Raw genomic sequence first — 13,956 nt, 5'->3', positions numbered from 1 at the left:
AGTGCGACCAAAAATGAAATGCAAGTGTGTGCGTAAATTGTCTATGTGAGATCAAAAATAGTGATGTCATGTTACAACATATTAATAATCTGTCGGTGTTTGATTGCTTTATCGACTACTTTTTCAAATGTGTTATTTTAAACGTTAAAATTCTACGACATTATGATGTATAAAATAACACCTGCACTGCGTGTGCTATCAAAATCGTTACAGCCTTATCTTAGTCTAACTCAGCGGTTCTCAATCTTTTTTTTTGACGGAACCCTTTTGGAAAGCGAAATACTTGATGGAACCCTACAATAAAACAATAGTTTTTAGAAGTGTATTTTTTTATTAATAAGCATAATAATTATGCTTATTTTATTATTCTAAATTTTGCGGAACCCCTGCAGGGGTGTCGCGGAACCCTAGGGTTCCGCGGAACACACTTTGAGAATGGCTGGTCTAACTCTTACTGTGTTGGAAAGTGAAGTTTAAATTTACTGCTAAACATCTGTACCTTCAAAAAGGTATAACAATCGTTATTATTTGAAGTCGGTTATAAAGGTTAATATCTTAATTATGTCTTGTGAAGAAATGATTACATAGCTATTAATATACCGACAAGTTATCGATACTGTCATCTGAACATTTTGTCAAGCCCTAGCGTAAAGTAACAGTTTATGTTTTTACACAAAATATTTTAAATTATTGAGTAATATGATAAAATATTAGCACACAAAGGAAGAAAAACTTATAATCAACTGTATAAACCGGCTTCTTACACTTTTTATGCTGTTAATTTGACAAAATATCGTTAGTAAAATTTCGCTCGGAATATCATTATTCCTCTGAAATAAGTATTTGCTAGGTTTATTTGGCCCCGTGACACTGAAATCCGGTACACTACAAGACACTATCTTCATTGTATTACTTTATCAAATAGTTTTCTTCCGAATTTGTGTATATTTTTCAAATTGAAAATTACGGTGATACGCTCTTGGCCGTCCGCGGCCGTCGTCAAACTCAAAAATGGTCACGTTTTCTCATTTGTAGTCTGACTCTTTCGCACTCATGCGATGTTCATATACGTGATGGCTTCCCTTTCGCACACTTCAGCTGTCTGTCAAGCGCGAGCGCGAAAATGACAAGTCTGTGGTTTTAAGCAGTGTTTTAAGGTTATAAATTATATGGAGATGACAGCTGTCACCGTACCCAAGCTATGTGAAAATTTGATGCTGATTATATGTAAATGCGCCACATACGGAAGTACTAGAATTATAATTAAATTCACGTCATTAGCAAAAGAGGTGACGACAGTCGGGTGTACACTGGAACCTCGGATCGGACTGGAACGTTTAGCGTTTAACATATACCTACCTTACTACGAGTAGGTATGTTTTGATAATACCTATTACCTATGCTATCAGCATTTTTCACTTGGGACAAGTATCGACTTACAAAAGCCATCGATCACCGATGCACTTGACCTCCTTCGGCACAATCGCCGTGACAGCGTTTAACCTTACGTGCTAAGTAAGTACCTTCGTAGCTCTGTAGCAGGGATGTTGCGAATATCCGCATCCGCATCCACAACCGTGAACTTCCGCATTATTTTCAACATCCGCATCCGCATCCGCATAAAATCGATGCGGATTTAATGCGGATGCGGATGTGGAACAGGTCGGTACAGGAACGTCTTAGCATCGGCGTAAGTGCTAGACTGCTAGGTAATTTAGTCATTAACAAAAAAAACCTATTAGAAATGAGCAGTCAAGCGTGAGTGGGACTTAATGTACGGAACCCTTGGAACGCGAGTCCGGCTCGCACTTGGCCGGTTTTTTGAAATAAAAAATACTAAAATGTAATATTTGACGTTTTTTATGGTACTATCTTGACATCCGCATCCGCATCCGCGGATGTGAGCCTTTAAAAATCCGCATCCGCATCCGCGGATGTGAGCCTTTAAAAATCCGCATCCGCATCCGCATCCGCGGATGTCAAAAAATCGGCATCCGCAACATCCCTGCTCTATAGCCCAATTTTTACCCAACAGTGTAAACGCACATTAGGAGATCCTCAGGGGTAATGATTATACATATCACTTTTACCTCTTATACTTAGCGCCTAATGTCAGTTGGGTACCTACATATAAAACCTCTAAAAGTACATACTTATAGATTACCTAGCATTAAAAAGCTGGTCAACTTGTGTAATTTCGTATATATATATATATATATATGTTAAGGGTATTCTGATTTTAGATTAGTTATGGATCTGATCTGTCAGTGTCAAGTGACATTTTTGGTTGAAGAAATGTCACTTTTATGAAAATCAGAATACGCCTGTAAGTTCCTACAAATAACACAATAGAGGATTTAATACTTTATTTAGGCTTTATATAGCAATAATGTGAATCTAAAAATAAATCACTCGTAACAACCAGGTACTAAGCAGGTTTATTTACCTTTTTTTTTTGGTTTACCGCAAGAATCAAGAGATTCACATATGACAAGTGCCTTTTTAGACTTGTAGGTATCAAAAAAGTCCCTGTACTGCGGCACGTACACGCGGGTCGCTCCGGGCAGACCACAGTTAGTTAATGCCGTCTCGACTTCCAGTTTATTCAACTCCTTGGCAACGCACAACTCTGATAGGTATTCATGCCATTTGTACCAATTCAATTCAGCTTTACTGAAACAAACAAGTCATATTTATATCAAGAATTTTTATATAAGAGTCTGAAAGCTTCACAGCAACTATAAATACGATGTATGTATTTTTTTAGGAGTGGTGCTACTATTTTCCGAAAATCGTTTTTTCCTAGTTGCGATTTCTGCCATTCGCAAATTTTACCACTTTTTAATTTCTCAATAGGTTCCTTTCCCGATAGCATCTCTAACCAATTCGCATATGTGAACTGCAACCAAAACAGTGCGCGAAGCCGAGCGAGCGAAGCGAGCGTGCCGCGGCCGGCGAGCGCCAGAACCAACATATTTTATTGAACAATATTAATTTACATTACAGATAATGAGAAAAGTTATGCTTTTTTTTTATTAAAAATGGGCTTACTCATGGCCACAGACTAGCCGAGGCGAAGACGTGGCCTACGATGGAGCGAGTCTGCCCAGAAGGTGCCTGTTCACCCTTGATTTGAAGGTTGCCGGGTTATATGAGCTCGGAAATATAGACGCCGGCAAGGAATTCCATTCCTATTCGAATGGTTTGAAAACGTATCAGGAAAATAAGCTATTGAAATATAATTATAATAGGAAAATATGCGAATTGGTTAAAAATGCTTCCGGGAAAGGAAGCTAGTGAGAAAGAATAAAATGGTAAATTTTGCGAATGGAAATACTGCTTCCAGTAAAATTCGATATCGGGAAATAATGCAGTTAAGTATTAATATATTGTTTTATTTCCAGTTTTCTTAGATTGAAAACTTTGAAACTAGGTATAATTATAAATATTTAGTGATAACGTCATGTCATCATGTTTTATAAGTATTTTATACACCTGAATTTATTCCATACGATTCCCGTGTCAGTCATAGTGACACGTCTATCGTCTATAATATTGCTCTGACGCATCCAGAAGTCGGAGCAGTAGAGCGTGATAGTATCTCTAGGACTGGACCAGTCGAACATCTTCGCGAATGCGGCAAATTGCCCTTCAAGCGTAGCAATGTATAGTTCTTCCGGATCCCCCATTACCAATATGTGCTTATCTGAAATGACCTTATTGGAATTTAGCTGAATAAATGTTGAATTATTAATTTATTAATAAACTGTCCTCATTCATCTACATGTCATTTCCGAGACAATCATCCTTTCAACAAAATACATTTTGAATTATTAATTTATTAATAAAATGTCCTCATCCAACTATGTACATGTCATTTCCGAGACAATCATTGGGTTTTTTTGAAGTGAAAACTTCTTTAGCTGCGCTGTGCACTTTTTGTGATGGGGAAAAAAATGTTAAACTCGCGACAGGTAAGATTCGTAAGACGTAAGACGGACACGTGACCTGATCTAAAAACTGTTATACAATATCATTGAGTTTTTCTTTATTGATTTAAATGCCATCTAGTGAGTTTCCCTCTAACTGGTACTAATATAACTCGAGTACTAACAGTGATGTGCTTAGGGGTTTCAAGTAATGCGACGAAATAACGCTAGATTGCGTTAACCTCAATTATACATAGACTTACACCCCGTTATCTAATGCTCAGTTTGGGGGCAAATAGTGATGTTGCTTCACATTATTAGTCGATTCATATTTATCTATAAAGAGTTGTTTGTCAAAATAAAATTCTTGTAAATAAAACACTTAAGGACATTTGGGGTACGGAATACGAAAAAAAACTAAATAAATTACAGTTTTTGCCAGTTACATCTGTCGAGGTCGAAAAATCATTTTCATTTTTGAAATGGATTTTCACAAGCAGGCGACGAAGTTTGACGTCATGCAATATGGAAAAAATATTGTTAATTTATTATGAAATTTATGAAACGTATAATAAATAATAAATAAATAAAAGTTTATTATTTCATAACAATTTTTTAAAAACACTATAGCAGAGCTCTGTTAAGTATGAATCAGATCTATTTATATGTTATTAAGTGAGTAAATCAACTTAATTTTTATCGATATTGACTATCGCAACTGCCCCATCTCTTGCCCCCAAACTGAGCATTAGATAACGGGCTGTATACATAGTGCTGCAGACATTTTGCAATAGATTGGATTCCCTAACCATTTCAAAATATCAAAAATGCACAACGTTAATATTCAAGTTTTCACTTCTGCCGGCACTCCCGGAGTGCAACCCGTTGTTTTTTTTATTTAAGTTTAATATTATGTGACTAACAGAATCTAAAAACTTAGTTGTGTCCATTACCCAGTAGACATTCAACGTGATTATGATGTTGTTTCATTCTTCAGATAACTGGAATCTAGCCGAATATATTTACGCATATTCACTATAATTTTTTCCAACCTATCAATATTGGTTTTTAACCTTTTGGCCGCCGGACCTAGTCCGCAAAGACGCTCACTCACACGCCAGAGCAAATTTTAAGTAAACAACTAATAAAAAGTTTAGGGATTGCAAATAGTGATATCGATATTTACAATTTATGGTAAAAATCTTCTCAATTTGGCTTTGTTCTTGTCCAACTTTAATTTATTTCGAAAATGCCAAAAATTTACATATTTTTTACACACGACAATGTTAAAAATAAAGGTCTTTATCATTAAAAACAACCACTTAACAATATCGATTCATGATGTAATATCACCGCACTAGGCTGTACAAGAAGTCGTTTATACAAGACAACGGCGCGCATGGACTGTCCGCAGTGCAGACCGACAAGGACTGTTTCCGCGCGGATTAAGTAATAATAGTCTCTAGGTCAACGGCGTAAGCGCTTGTCGGTACGTAAACTTTTTAAGCGTAACGTTAGAGCCGCGCATCGTGTGTCGATGATATAAATGTAAGTACCGGAACTGCATTGGGGAAAATTGCACGTGGGTTAAGTGAATTGTCAATGAGTGAAGAACAATAATATTGGAAAAGGGTGGGGATCGGAAATGTTCGGGAATGCATGTTTCACATTCGACATGTTCCTTAGATGAGCTTCTCAGTTCCCGTATTACATCCTCCCTACCATGACAACTTTTCGTCAATTTCAAATATATAACATTCTCATAGGCGACACTGACTATACTATAGTCCTAGCGTCCGCCTGTACCATTCTTGTGCAAAGCGGTCACTGCAGGGTACCTATCACTCCCCACTACACTATCATCTTAAAATGAATCTTTTGTTCTGAAAATAAACCACAAGGACAGATTTACTTGTCTGACTCTACTATCAACAGCTGAAGAAGCTCCCTGAACTTCAGCTATAGTTAATGCCTGTCTCTCTCGTCTCGTTTTACGTATTCTAGTTACTAGTTAGTAGTTACCACCAATTGGCATTTAACAAGTGTTCAAATGCTTAAATAAAACCAGATTTGCGATTTGATATTTATTTTGAATATTCTCATATCGAGTTAACATTCCCATCCCTAGCTGTCTTGTATACAAGACAACGGCGACGAGGAACAAGAAAAACGTTGAAATCTGGAGCAATTTTTTTGAGAGCCTTATTATAAAAGAATGGATTTCTATAGCTGCAATAAATGCAATTTTTTTTTAAACAAGGACCTAAAACGTTAATATGAGTGTAAAAAAAATTATAATTGATATTTTTCCACATTTACCGAGCGGTTGAATTTTTGTCTTGTATATGTCGGCGGCAGATCGTAAAATCGGGCATATCGAGATATTCCTAGGCATATCATGAAACGCCGCCATTTCATGATCTGACTAAGTTTAACCCAGGCGGATCACGATCTGCCTTATAAAAGAGGCGGCAGATCGGTCAGACCAATGTATTCGTTGATATTCCTAGCTTCATACCGGGCGCATCGTAAAATAATTGATGAGATATTCCTAGGCATATCATGAAACGCCGCCATTTCATGATCTGACTAAAATTAACTCAGGCATATCACGATCTGTCTTATAAAAGATTCGGCAGATCGATGGGAGCAATGTATTCGTCGAATTCCTAGCTTCATTCATACCGATCGCATCGTAAAATAATTGCATTTTTTGCCACTGGTGGCGCTGCATTCTATATGGCGCTGCGTCCGAGTCCAGTGTTGCCAGATCGTACCTTTTAATACAAGTTTACGTTCCTTTTGAGCCTTGAGGTTTGCTCGATATGGCTGGTGGTCGCTAGGCAGATCATGAAATGCCGGCGTTTCATGATCTGCCTAGGAATATGACCCATTGAGGTTTGCACGATATGGCTAGTGGTCGCGCTAGGCAGATCATGAAATGCCGGCGTTTCATGATCTGCCTAGGAATATCACCCCTTGAGGTTTGCACTATATGGCTGGTCGTCGCTAGGCAGATCATGAAATGCCGGCGTCTCATGATCTGCCTAGGAATATCAACCCTTGAGGTTTGCATGATATGGCTGGTCGTCGCTAGGCAGATCATGAAATGCCGGCGTTTCATGATCTGCCTAGGAATATCACCCATTGAGGTTTGCACGATATGGCTGATGGTCGCGCTAGGCAGATCATGAAATGCCGGCGTTTCATGATCTGCCTAGGAATATCACCCCTTGAGGTTTGCACGATATGGCTGGTGGTCGCTAGGCAGATCATGAAATGCCGGCGTTTCATGATCTGCCTAGGAATATCACCCCTTGAGGTTTGCACGATATGGCTAGTCGTCGCTAGGCAGATCATGAAATGCCGGCGTTTCATGATCTGCCTAGGAATATCACCCCTTGAGGTTTGCACGATATGGCTAGTCGTCGCTAGGCAGATCATGAAATGCCGGCGTTTCATGATCTGCCTAGGAATATCACCCCTTGAGGTTTGCACGATATGGCTGGTCGTCGCTAGGCAGATCATGAAATGCCGGCGTTTCATGATATGCCTAGGAATATCACACCCTACTATTTGATATGCCTAAACGTCGCTAGGCAAATCGTCAAACGTTGATGTTTGAACGATATGGCTGGTAGTCGCTAGTCAGATCATGAAATGGCGGCGTTTCATGGTATGCCTAGGAATATCTCGATATGGCCGATTTTACGATCTGCCTCCGACATATACAAGACAGCGGCGCCAGTGTATCGTTCTATCGTTGTCTTGTATACATGCCAACGGCGGTCAAAGGGTTAATAGAAAAAGTTGGTAAGCCTAAATATTTTTCCGCGAATAGATTCGTAATCGAGGAAAAACCATGTCGATTCATGAAAATTTCAATCGGCGTTTCAGAATATATTTTTGTCTTTTCAGGCTTCATAATACCTGGTATATATTTCAATTTTATATTTCATGAAACTAATAACAGCGGATGTGCGCTAAGCTAACAATCTAACCTTAATTAGCTGACCATAATCATATAAGTACATTAATTATATAGGCAGCTCAAACTTTGCAAGTTGTTCAACTGGATGTTGAGCGTGAAGTTCTCAAAGTCAGTATAAATAGACACTTGTACGTAAGCTGCGGTCTTGAATCGAGTGACTCTTCATACTCTTCTTCATTATAAAAATATTAGCCTTGGCCTCATAAAGCCATTTCATATTAAAATAGCAAGTACCCAGTAAAACAGTAAGTATAGGCACTACATAAATTAATTGACATGCAACCAATTTCCCGTATTTAACTGTTACAATCTAAAATTCATAAATACCTTTACAATCTCTCGGAGAAGAAATGTTTGTCCATTAGCGTTTCCAAATATTTTGTCACAACTTGAAATGAAGATATCAAAACATCGGAGGTTCATAGATTTGCTAATTATCCAGTTTTGAAATAAAACAAAATACTTAGTACATGAAGTCATAAAATATGTCTTTTAAATCCTGTCAGTACTTAGAGGCGAAATCATACCTACATCCTGCAAAATAATCTAAGAAATATAAAAATTATATATCTTACAAATAGACGATATAAAATCTTTAGCGGTTTGTCGAGAGGTCGTGCAATTACCCGACTATTTATATCTTAGTTGGAAGTTTAAACTTAATATGACTATTTGCATGAGGAAGCTAGGATTACTATATTTGATAATGCACATAAACGGTGTAGCGTTCATTCGTTCAATAAGGATTCAACTAAGGCCAATGATAAACTTAAGAGCTACTGGCGGTCTCGGAGAAATCATTCAAATTTGCATATTAGATACTTATTACCAGTGATCGTTAATTTTCTAGCAATTTTGGTGCAGCATTATTGATTAAAAGCATCTGTATGCCCTACTCTAGGTGGTATAGATAATTAGGGTTAATAACAGTAATATTAACCTTAACCAATCCTCTCCCTAGAAAAAAAATGAAGAAAATCCTTTATTTTTACTATGTTGCACCAAAATTGCTGGAAAATTAACGATCTCTGCTTACTACTTATGTAGGTACATTATAACCGTCACCCTTCACGGTTTACAGTAAAATTTAAGAAATTATTATGTAATCATTTTTTATTATATATACATACTAGCTTCTGCCTGCGACTTCGTCTGCGTGGAATGATAATTATCGATATCTATCGGATAATTATCCCAGGTATGGCTGGTGCTATATATATTTATTTTCTTTGAATTCTTTGAAATAGTAAAAAATAATTGGACATTTTTGCAATTTTTTTACAAATTGTATTAGGTTATTATCAAATCGATAATTATCAGGTATAAAAATCACGATAATTATCCTTTCGAACCCTGATCAAACTATCTCCATAGGTATACCATACAAGAGCATTGTGCTATTTTCAATGTAGAATGCCGTAGTAAAATTAACGGCGGTAAAAAGAAATGTTCTCAACCATTCATTGGTGCGGGGCTTCCACATGAAATGAATAAAATACATAAGTATAATACTTATACTTATTTTACATCAAAAAGTTGAAACGAAATAGAAAGTTTATTTTACCATTTTGTCGGCTTCATGATGTACAAATAAGTGTGTATATACCCGCGGAGTTTTTTGTAGGTCCTACTGACGAGAACTACTAGCCCCGTACAGACAGAGTGCATAATTATTTTCCATCGTATTTTCACGGAAACGTACGAACGTGTCTTGCTGTTTCAGTCAGTTTCGGTACAAAAAGTACTGAGATTGAAATTTGAGGGGCCCACAGATTACCAGTTCGCCGGACGATATCAGCCTGTCAGTTGTTTGGAACAATTTTATTTCATTCCGATTCTTTAAATTTCAAGTTCAAGTCATCTTCAATTTTTGTAGGGGGGGAGAGGGGGAAGCCGGGAAATTACAGACACACACAGGGTACACAGACTTGTCATTCTCGCGCTCGCGCTGGTGGGTAAAATTAATCTGTGTAGTCGTCATGGTCACGAGCTATATTTTGCTATGCTCTGCTTTCGACATTCCCTTGTACGTTTCCATAGCAACGTCTGTCTATTGAGCAGTTTATTTAGAATAGTAATATTCTAGATTGTGTAAAATTTATTGATTCTGTAATTACCTACAGGTAAGTATAATAAAGTTTGAAATTATCACAAAGTAAAAACTACACAAGCATACACTGCATAAGAATTTATTGAAGATATTATAATTCAAATATGCTTTATGTTTTGACAGACAAATAGGATAATGGGAGATGAGGAACAAGCCACCCTTGATGGACAGTTTCATGATTTCTCTAAGCTGTACGATAACAAACGAAGTGGCTTAACGATCACTCTGTTCCGGTCCGACTTCTGGATGCGACAGGCCAAACTCCTCGACGACAGGAAACTGACTATGACTGATACTGGTGTGCTGTGGAATAAATACAAGTAATTAGAGCTCACAATCACTATAGCTTATAGAACAAACTCCCCCGCCGCGTCTGCCTGTGTGTATGTTCGCAGTAAACACGAAAATTACCGAACCGATGTTCTCATGCGGTTTTCACCAATCAATAGAGTGGTTTTTGAGGGAGGTTTAAGTGTATAATTTGTTAAGGGTTACCCGTGCGAAGCGGCGAGCGGGTCGTCTTGTTAGCATTTAATTGAACCTAACCGGACAAATCCATTTTACTGGCATGAACCTCATGCGTTGATTGAGAAATCTAGCTTACTTAATGTTAATTATTTTCATTGAATCGTTTCACAGCTCTGAAAGTTATACCAGCGTCATAACTTTTCTGTATTAGGTATATATTTATAGCTCCAGGTCTTCGTGGTCACATATCATGCATGAGTCATGACATGACTAATATAACGTCGAAAATGGCCTGAATCGCTTCGAGAAAAGGATGGTACGGCCGTGCCTCTTTGTTTTGCTCGACTTGGCGAGATAATCATGAAGATAATTTAATTGTGGGATAATAACAGGTGTGTTTATTTTATTTTAGCAAATCAGAGCTCGACTGGGACGAATGGTTGCAATTTCTGAGCGAACTATGTGCTTTGAAGGAGTGGGATGAAGAAAATGTACAAGAAACCTTGACAAACTGCGGATTACCAGGCCAGGGGGGTAACGTCGTCGTACCACAATACAGAGACTTTTTCCTCACATACAAACCCAAAGAGAAACTGCCTTTTTGAATATGTTGTTTCATTCTCGATGACTGTGTATTGTTTAAATTAAATGAAAACAAATACATATCAGACCTCTACGTGTGTTTTTCCTATACGAGGTGCGTAGCCAACGTGCAATCATTAACGATCCGTAGCGAATGAAACGCAACTGTCATTGTCGCACTGGCGGGGAAGAGTGATACTCGTAGAGTGAGATGACTACGATGCGCTACGGAGCGTTAGCGATTGGCACGTTGGTTATGCGCCCAGGTCAACCGAAGTAATTGCGTCCGCTGAAATCTAAGGTCCTATAGAATCTAATAGAGTATAGAGCAATGCGATTGGATTGCTGCTAAAATGACTGAGCCTGAATTATGACTTAAAATTTACATTATGGTGCTCCCACACTGGCATTGTGAAAGGTTCACAAAGAAAAGAGAGGTAACAAACATCAACACACGATATCCGGATAGACTTGTGCTTCCAAAAATGAGGGGTAGAAATTGTTACGCCATATGTATTCAATCATTTACCAGAGCAATTAATAGATTGCTCTGGCAAATGATTGAATGTCTTAAAGACAACTACCCCTCAAAACATTTGGCCACAAACTATTTACTTGGCTGGTTAACAAATGTGTTTTATAGAGTCTGGTTAACCAAAAATTGTTGACAGATATTTCGTTGTTATATCACCAATTGTCTATGATTTAAAAAAAGCTAAAAGTCAGTTGTTAATTTATGTCATTCATTCAATTTTTTTGCGGTTTATAAGAGGTTTATTTTAAATATTTTTATTAATGTCTTTACTGGGTGAGGTCCGCAAACTATTATTTAAGCTCGTAAATAATTACGAAAATGTGTGAAGTCGACGTGTAGCGTTGTATAACGAAAAACTGCAATGTTTACAAGTGCTACACAAATGTAAACAAATTAGGAGGTTGGTGCTCTATAAATATTTTGATACTTAACATTTAGCATAGTACTTATGTAATTTTTTTGGTGGTGGATTAATATTACCTACCGTATTATCGAGCTAGGTCTTATTTACACTACATTTCATTTTTCGCCTTATTACAATGATATATGGTGAGAAAGTGTAAACATATGTGTTTATCGTTGACTGTACTTTACATGGTGGTAGAAATTATGTGAGCTGACTTTGAGTGCACGTCAACGTATAATTAACTTATATCCTTAGGTACCTTACGTGTGCACAGAAAATCTAAAATATTTTCTAGTATCAAAACTATACTTCCTACTACATAAAGTGTGACCAGCCCAAGATTTTTTGAATTTCCCGCCAAACACTTGTGTAATATTTCAGTAGCCAGACTCTTAGTATGTATAACAGCTAGTGTAGGAGCACCATTATGTTACCTGTAATGTATAAATAAAGCGGTCTGGGTCCGTAAGTGAGATAAATCTACTGTTCCGCAAGTAACAGATGAAGAACGAACGCATGAAGATAGAAAGAAATATAAACCTAAGTAGACTTTTTTAAGCATTTACAAATTGCGCGTCACTCCAAGGCACCTGCGCTCACATGTGCTCTTTAGACGCAAGGCAAACATGTACAACATTACGTAGCTTTTCTTTTGTCGTGTCTGTATTCGTAACTTCTACATATATTATACCTACTGCGACATGGTTAGTAAGTACATAGATACGGGTGTAAATGTGTAGAGTCTGTTCGGAAAGAGAAGAGTATTGGAATGTATTCGGCCCCATACATTCGACGACTCTTATCTTTCCGCACAGACTCTATTTATCGCACTAATACGTAAGAGTGACAGAGAGACAGAAAGCGTTTCGTTGTCGTAGCGCATACGATTGGCATCTTGGCTAGGCCCCAGTAAAATATGGTTTCTCTAATTCATCGAATCAGGCGTTACTGTGAAATCCATATTAATGGAAACAATAAGATTTGTTTGCTAATTCGCGATATAACAACGTGTTAGTGCATGCAGGCATATTATATACATAGGTACCTACATATTTGCATGCAACAAATGGTCTCATACTCCCACCGAGAAAAAAAAAGAGTACCCAAATCAATATAGCCGTGTTTCGCCTCTCTGCAAGACATTTCAGACGAGCATCTCCAGCATCTCTAGTTCCTATAACGGTCTGGTGTTGAACTATAATATAGTTTATTTTTATCTGCCTGCTGTTACCTCATAAAACTGTCACGCTCTGAGCCACGTTATCGCCAGGTAATTGGAAATCAACCCGATAGAAGGCTATTGAATAGTTGACGAGAAACGGATATCCCGGCAGGGCCCCATCTGCGTCTACCTGTTGAGCATTATTATATATCCATAAAATGTCCCAATACAGATAATAGGGTTATTTCTGAACTTATAAAGCATTTTTTTACATCGGATATTAAAACTTATGGAATAAACATACAATTAAGCCAACTAGGGAACAAATCAAAATTACTATATAAACACTACTATATTATATAAATTATAAACTGAAATAAATAACATACACTAAAAAAAAAGTGACCCAAGATAAGTAAAATTTCGTCAGGTGACAAGCAAAAGTCACTAAGTACCACCACAAGTTCATAGCCATAGTGAACCATTAATACGAAAAGAAGGTTGATTTTTGTTTAAATATTTTATAATAATTAGTGACTTTTGCTTGTCACCTGAAAATTTGCTCTGTTTAGTACAGTCAAGAAATTGAATTCCCTACCCATTTCCTTGAAATGTTGTTCGACATTCGCAATGCATAAAGGTCGAAAATTGCGCTCGAGACAGCTCTTATGGTGACGTTAGCTATACGATCCTGAACCAGGCAGCGTATCATGGTCGCATTTTTATCACTTGCCATGTCATGCGTCTCTTTCGCACTTACATACTTGTTAGAA

General features: G+C 37.5%; 3 protein-coding genes across 3 annotated transcripts in view; 2 read left to right on the top strand and 1 right to left on the bottom strand.

Annotated features, from left to right (window-relative positions):
• The window catches only part of LOC134660996 (PDF receptor-like), a 32,547-nt gene that overhangs the window by 2,310 nt on the left and 16,281 nt on the right, over positions 1-13,956 (top strand). The window lies entirely within an intron of this gene.
• On the bottom strand, positions 2,384-8,352 carry LOC134661365 (tubulin polymerization-promoting protein homolog). Its single transcript, XM_063517405.1, has 3 exons — positions 8,248-8,352; positions 3,496-3,706; positions 2,384-2,673 (listed from the first exon to the last, which is right to left on the bottom strand). The coding sequence occupies exons 2-3, from the start codon at positions 3,687-3,689 to the stop codon at positions 2,439-2,441; spliced, it is 429 nt and encodes a 142-aa protein (XP_063373475.1). The 5' UTR covers positions 3,690-3,706; positions 8,248-8,352; the 3' UTR covers positions 2,384-2,438.
• On the top strand, positions 10,149-11,103 carry LOC134661629 (tubulin polymerization-promoting protein homolog). Its single transcript, XM_063517770.1, has 2 exons — positions 10,149-10,350; positions 10,911-11,103. Exons 1-2 carry the CDS (start codon positions 10,166-10,168, stop codon positions 11,101-11,103), a joined length of 378 nt encoding a protein of 125 aa, XP_063373840.1. The 5' UTR covers positions 10,149-10,165.

Source organism: Cydia amplana, chromosome Z, assembly GCF_948474715.1.
Source record: "Cydia amplana chromosome Z, ilCydAmpl1.1, whole genome shotgun sequence".
Taxonomy (NCBI): Eukaryota; Metazoa; Arthropoda; class Insecta; order Lepidoptera; family Tortricidae; genus Cydia; species Cydia amplana.
The sequence above is the reverse complement of the archived record's forward strand: the minus strand, read 5'-3'. Positions and strand labels throughout refer to the sequence as shown.

Bases quoted from the DNA above. Each gene is read 5' to 3' on its own strand.
- LOC134661365 (XM_063517405.1), bottom strand. From the start codon at position 3,689: ATGGGGGATCCGGAAGAACTATACATTGCTACGCTTGAAGGGCAATTT. The intron at 2,674-3,495 runs GTGTATAAAATA...TGTTTGTTTCAG, and splicing joins ATCGTATGGAATAAATTCAG to TAAAGCTGAATTGAATTGGT.
- LOC134661629 (XM_063517770.1), top strand. From the start codon at position 10,166: ATGGGAGATGAGGAACAAGCCACCCTTGATGGACAGTTTCATGATTTC. The intron at 10,351-10,910 runs GTAATTAGAGCT...ATTTTATTTTAG, and splicing joins GTGCTGTGGAATAAATACAA to CAAATCAGAGCTCGACTGGG.